Source organism: Triticum aestivum, chromosome 7D (assembly GCF_018294505.1).
Source record: "Triticum aestivum cultivar Chinese Spring chromosome 7D, IWGSC CS RefSeq v2.1, whole genome shotgun sequence".
NCBI classification, from domain to species: Eukaryota; Viridiplantae; Streptophyta; class Magnoliopsida; order Poales; family Poaceae; genus Triticum; species Triticum aestivum.
Genome location: NC_057814.1, coordinates 605,117,756 through 605,124,359, shown reverse-complemented (window position 1 = coordinate 605,124,359; position 6,604 = coordinate 605,117,756). Strand labels below are relative to the sequence as shown.

Below are 6,604 nucleotides of genomic sequence, written 5' to 3'. Positions count from 1 at the left end.
GCCCACAAGCAGAAAATGACAGTAACGGGCCGTAAGTAACCGAATGCTGCAAATGAGCCCAAGAATAAATGGGCCCTCAGAAGGCCGAAAGTTAACTTGGGCTGGAAACGGCCCAACGGAATAACGGGCCGTTAATGGGTATAAAGTGATACACTATTCATTACGGGCCAGTTTCACCACGGGCCGTTAATGGGTGTAAAGTAATACACTGTTCATTACGGGCCAGTTTCAGCACGGGCCGCTAATGGGCCAAGAGTTACAAAGGGCCTCATATGGGCCGAAAGACGTCATGGGCTATACATGGGCCAGAAGTGAAAACGGGCTGGAATCATATTGGATGGCCCAGATGACGCTACTGGGCCTAATTCGGATAGGGCATAACAGGCCTTGGGTTAGCGGGTTGTAAATGGGCTATATGGGAACAGGCCGTTAACAGGCTTTCCATGGGCCGGCCCGCCAGCTTTTAACCAAGTCAAACGGGTCGGCCTTTTCACAGGAATGGGCCACTGTTGGGCCGTGCCACGTGTCGATGCATCATAGGCGCCTTCTGTCCAGTGAGTGGATGACATCTGTCCCAACGATGAGCCGACACGTGTTTCCTCTAGCCAATGATGATTTTACACGTGGAAAATCCCCATTGGTCGGGGCTGTTAACGGGTTATCGGATCCAAAACTCGACCCGATAGCTTAACGGTGTTCCGTTACGGTGGATGCCACGTGTCGGTCACCCTTGACGAAAGCACTTCTGTGACGCGCGATTTATCGTCATGGAAGTGGACATTTCCGTGATGATAATTTTGGTAATGTCATGGAACACTTCTACGACAGCACAGGTATGACTATCTTGATTCTGTCATAAATTTGTCATGGATGTACATGCATGACAAAAAACGCGACCTACTGTGACAAACACGTATCATCATGAAAGTGTATTTTTTTTGTAGTGCATGATGAAGACTGAATTGTATGAGTACATCACAAAATTGCTCGCCACATAAAGTCAACATGACTAGCTATGAGAAAATAGCCATCCTAACTTTGTCTCAGATGTGTATCCAGTTCAGGTCCAACCCGAGAGAAAAGACACCATATAAACATGCCTCCAATACGCACAATGCATGACAGAGAAAAATGATTGATTTCAATCTACACATTGGTCTAAACAATTGAAAATGTGCAACATGAATATTTTATGATACAAGGTACAGGCTGGAAAAATGTGAGGGTCCGGCACAAATGGAAGGGGAACTTTGCTGCGGTTTAAAGCTCTTGTAAGTTCTATATAAGATATGTACATACAGGATAGCTCTTTGCATGCCTGGCAGTTAAGACCATGGAGTATATGGAATGTCCAATTGTAGTTGTACAAAGGTATGAGAACAAAGTCTGATTCAAATTTGAGAGATGGGGGGAAACCAGAATGTAATAACCAAAGCTCCCCAACTTCTTCATCTTTTATTTTAGGCGGGACACATGAATTGCTCGGAACCCGCAACATTGAGAGTTAGAAGTGGATATGAGCTGTTGAAAACCGTGCCTTTGAGTTACTTTATAGTTATTTTGACCCATCTCATAGTTTGCAATTACAAAAAATAAATTATTCATTAGATCTTGTAATAACTTATAATTGCAAAATTTAAGTTAATTTCTTGCATGTAATCCCAAAGCAGGTTAATTTTAAGCAATAGGGCTGCTAGAAGTGGCAAAGAAAGATAAAAGAGATATCAGTTGGCTTGAGAGCTAACAATCGCCGGATAGGCCACGACCAAAGGCCACAAAATGAAAGGAGACCATAGTTGAACACATGTACCAGTCGAAAATGCGCTGAGGGGGGAGGCCTGGCGGAGTGGATGCTTGTGCTTGTAACCGTGTGTAGCTAAAATCCTTCTGATGTTGCATAGTTGCAGTGTGAAACTTTGTTGGATTTTGTTAAGTAGTTGTAGCTAGCAGTGAGCAATTGCATGTCAAGAATGATAAGTTCATGCTTGTAGAATGGTAAACGAATACGATGGTTTGTAAACTTCTAAATGGGCGGACATGCCAAATTATATATTGTGGGTTATGCAATCACCTGAATACAACAAAAATGTGCCAAAAAAGAAGCCTGTCCACAAGAATGCATCTTGTTTCGGACAAAAGTTTTGGTACGGACTTTCACCATCCTCCACCCTAGATAGAATGTTATTACCCGTTAAATAGATTGAAAAACAAGCCCAAAAGTTTTCTTACAAACTTTCACCACAGTTACTAGAGCAAATAAGGCCGAATCAGGCCTGGAAAAGGGCTGGAGGCTGTCCACTGATGGGCCAAAGCTTTCAACCGATTTCTGGTTGTTGCTGACGAAACGGACCTGCATTTCCGTTTGTCTGATGTTCTTGATCATGATGAGATGCCTGGTTTGGTGGAGATGGTCCATGCCACGCGTTGCCTACATTTACACCGCTCAAGTACCCAGTATTTCTCATCCTCTTTTTATCCTATTCTAGGAGTTTTTGTTTTAGATAGTACTACCTCCGTTCCTAAATATAAGTCATTTTAGAGATTTCAATATGGACTACATACGGAGCAAAATGAGTGAATCTACACTCTAGAATATGTCTATATACATCCGTATGTAGCCCCTAGTGGAATCTCTAAAAAGACTTATATTTAGGAACGGAGGGAGTACAATTCATCGACTGGATATAACATAATCAAATTATACGTTTGCATGTTTGCATGTTCATCCTGCAACCGCAACTCTGTTGTGAAGATGCATTCTGTGTTTGTCATGTTTAAAATAGTTTACAGGTCCTTGGCATGAACCAGACAGACCGACCAAGTATAGTTGTTGCTGTCCTCACACAGAGGCAGCCTTCCTGCAGTTCAGCATATGCATAACTGCCTCTGCTGTTAGCTGACTGGGCCTCACAGGCAATTTCAGGTCCATCCATCTGCTTGCTTCAATGCGCCCTCAAGCAAGCGCCACAGGGAATGCAGGTAATGATGCAGAATGCAGCCCCCACATCATAGCATGAGAAGGTTTTCACAACTTCTGCATCATCACAAAAGATAATGGTCCTTCGCCCCGGTAGTAATATATACTTACAGACCGAGTCGCATTGCTGACACAAATGATCTATACACAATCCCTAAACTCATTTCAAGGGGCAACCTAGCACAAAATCTACAGAGGTAAGTAACACGAACACAATGCCGGCTCACAAAGCCGCTGCTCCTCGTAACGCTACGAAATGGTGAGCGTGTCGATCGCCATCGACGGGTCCGAGTTTACGGTCATCTCCTCCCCGTGGGCTTTTGTTCTCGGCTCCTCCGTTTTTCGTTCTGCCTCTGTCTTCACCCTGTTGGCGTCGCTCGTGCCAAGGGTTGGAGACGGCTTGCATTCTTTGAAACGGAAGCAACTGACCAGGTGATCATTGGTTAGCCCTGCTGCCTGCATGAAGGAATATATGACCGTTGGGCCCACGCCTCGGAGTCCCCTTCGTACCATGTCCTTGCTCATCATGTCTGCCTTGGGGCTCTTGACGGGGACTTGCCTTGGATATTGGATTTTGCTTACTATCGGTTTGTGGTTCAGAAAACCCCAGCAGTACTGACTGAAGGATCCAAATTCATCTGCAATCTGCATGGGCATTTTGTTTGAAAAATTTCTGCATCAGTATAAATAAGCCATGTAACAAACAAGTTCCCAGACAAAAGACATAGATCAGAGGAGCATCAGTTAATGGTGATGCAGCAGCGATTCCGAACCTTAACTATCTGGCGAGCATTTTTGAGGACTGCTCGCAGCTTTTGCTCTGACAAAAGTGACCTGGCAATGCTTCCTGACGCTACCAGCTTCTTTTCATTTATATTGGAGACAGCAATCAAATCGAAGTTCGTGAAAATTTCTCTAGAATATATGGCACAAACATCAGGAAACAAATTATACATACAATTGCTTTATTTACTTGTAATGTTAGAGAACCAATACCTGAAAATTTGTCTCTTCTTGAGAGTTTCAGGCCATGATAGTTCTGCTAATGCACCAGATAATACAAGTAGCTCGAACAATCTCCTGTGGAATTCATGGTTATTATTACAGATACTGAACTGTTCATTTTATTCTAAGTTTGCACAATATAAATAATAAAGATGAAGGGATACACTAATTCACATTTTGCGTACCTGTCGTCGTGAACTGGAACCCCCCATTCCTCATCATGGAAAGTGACATAGTGAGGATCTGATCAGATAATGAATGGGCAGTAGAAGTTTGACAAGTCAGCTTTCTTCATGACAAATGATTCAGAGAGTAAGAATACTTCATCCGTAAGGCAAATGAAAAGCACTGGGCAACCATACTACCATATCATGTGACAACACAACATCATCTAAAGCAAGAATTGGGACTGAAGCTACGGTTTTCTTGGGGTATAGATGAAGCAAAGCATACTTATATCCCTTATTTTTGTTTTTATTTTTCTTGTTGGTAAAGCACCCTTTTCACAGGCCATTTTTACAGTCCCAACTGATGAGCACGATTATGGCAGATTTCTCTACAAGGATGACTATAACAGAGTGCACATTCTGCAGATCAGTAGAAATAGATTCTGTCTATAACTATAAGTAACGCGCCATTATCTCTGTTGAAGACTTGGAATGTTCCCGCAGTTAGTCAAAAGTACAGTATGTTTAACAAAGTACATGTACAGCTTTATGTGAAACTGGAAGTAATAATGGTAGATCAGATGCCAATGCTAAGGATCAATCATTCCCTTTAAACAACGAAGAACAAAATGGGAAATCTGAAGGTGAACATGCTCAGTTTATCCAATGCAGGCAGAATGATGAACTGTGGAAGCCTATGACCAGTGTCAAAAGCAATCAACAAGACTAGTATAACCAGCTGTAACTTAGAAACTCAAATTGTGATCTTTTTGGTTCAGACGTCAGCCTTAACTTTCTAAAACAGAGTTTTACATATCTTTACAAAAGATTATGAATAAGTATCCTAGGTGAGTGACTAATCATGCTAAAATATGAAAGATGACAGAAATTGCAACACATGATTGGACACTGAAAAAATCTAGTGTTTATACTTTATAGCCGACAATTCTGAACAAGCACAAATTGCAAGCGTACCGCATAAATGATCAAATAAACAAACCATCAGGCTTCAGGAAGCAAGAACTCACCGGTGGTCGGAGTCACCCAGGCGCACCTCCTCTTCCCTTGGACGGCCTCCGGCGTCACCGGAGCGACAACCTCCGCGACATCGGCATGCTTCTCCATCACATTACAAGCAGCCTTCCCACGATTGGGCGCGGCCGGCCGGGACCAGCTCCTCTCCGTCCTTCCGCCTGAGGCCCGGCCACGGAACGACTCCACGGAGGCCTCCGAGGAGCAGGACGCGTTGAGGACCACCGCCGGCGCATTGTGCGGCTTCCTCGGCGGGGTCCGCCTCGCGCCGCCGTCGCCGCCGGCAGTGGCGGCCGCGGCGTCCTTCTTTGCGCCATCCCCATCCCCCTTGGCCGCGGCGGCGACCGGAGGCTTCTCCGGCGTGGCCTCCGGCGCCTTCCGCAGCGGCTTGGGAGAAGGCTTCCGCGCAGCGGCCGGGGCCTTGTTGCCCCCCGGCACCAGCACCGGCGCCGCGATGTTGAGGGACCTGACCCTCGGCGCCCCGGCCATTGAAGCCATTCTCGCCCGGCCCGATCTCCCGGCTCCAAATTTCAAACTTTTCGCCAATTTCTCTCCACGGGGGCGAGCCCGACCAAAGCAGGGGACAGCGACACGCAACGCAAGCGAGCACGATCTCCGCGCCGCCCCCCAAAAACCTCTCCGGCCCCAAGACCAAGAACCTTTTTCTTATCCTCCTTACTCTAATCTTAGAAAATCAAAGCGAGCTCCGGGCCAAGAACTCTGATCCCGGGCATGGTGTGGCCCGGCATTGGGCGAACGGCGCGGGCGCGGGAAGCCGGGGCCACGGCGGCGGGCGGCGCACGGAGGAAAGGGCCGGTGGTGCCTTGCGGAGGGTGGCGACGAGGAGGCCCGGCGGGAGAGGCCCTCGCTGTGGGTGGTGGTGGGGACGAGAGACGCGCGCAGGCTCCTGGTTCAGTTATGCTTGCTCCGAGGAGTGGAATCCAAGGGGAGGAGAGTACGGGCGCCCAGGGGTTGGAATGGTACGAGACGAGAGCGACACTTTTTTTTTCTATTATATAAATGGAAAAGGTTCATTTTAAACCCTGAACTCGTGGAGATTTGACGAAATGAACCCTCGAATCGAAATCCAGGCCGATTGCACCCTGAACTATGCAATCCCGATCTAAATCGAACCTCGACATCATTTGAGGCTATACCTGGCTATCCTTCGGTCCGGGCCAGGCCGGGTAGAGCTTTTTCGGGCTAGGTCGTTCGGGCCGGGCTGCCCATGGCCAGGACTATTTGAGGCATAAAAACGGGAGCAACTAGTTAACGAGCGCTCCTTCGGGAGCCTCGCAACGATCAGCGCCACTTGGCGCGCTCTCAGCCATTCGCCACGTGTCACGCTCTGGACGCTCCCTCCAGATTTTGCTTTTTTATTATTTTTTTCGCACGCGTTTTCGGCTTTTTTCCCGGGTTTTTT

General features: G+C 46.7%; 1 protein-coding gene across 1 annotated transcript; it reads right to left on the bottom strand.

Annotated features, from left to right (window-relative positions):
* Positions 1 to 2,759: 2,759 nt before the first annotated feature.
* LOC123165752 (probable GMP synthase [glutamine-hydrolyzing]) lies at positions 2,760 to 6,155 on the bottom strand. The gene is made up of 5 exons (XM_044583472.1): positions 5,178 to 6,155; positions 4,168 to 4,225; positions 3,974 to 4,057; positions 3,751 to 3,892; positions 2,760 to 3,622 (listed from the first exon to the last, which is right to left on the bottom strand). The coding sequence occupies exons 1-5, from the start codon at positions 5,677 to 5,679 to the stop codon at positions 3,227 to 3,229; spliced, it is 1,182 nt and encodes a 393-aa protein (XP_044439407.1). The 5' UTR covers positions 5,680 to 6,155; the 3' UTR covers positions 2,760 to 3,226.
* Positions 6,156 to 6,604: the final 449 nt, after the last annotated feature.

What these genes read in the sequence shown, in the direction of transcription:
- LOC123165752 (XM_044583472.1), bottom strand. Translation starts at nt 5,679, where the DNA reads ATGGCTTCAATGGCCGGGGCGCCGAGGGTCAGGTCCCTCAACATCGCG. An exon ending in CTGGGTGACTCCGACCACCG is followed by an intron (nt 4,226 to 5,177) that starts GTGAGTTCTTGC and finishes TTATCTGATCAG; the next exon opens with ATCCTCACTATGTCACTTTC. An exon ending in AAGAAGAGACAAATTTTCAG is followed by an intron (nt 3,893 to 3,973) that starts GTATTGGTTCTC and finishes CATATATTCTAG; the next exon opens with AGAAATTTTCACGAACTTCG.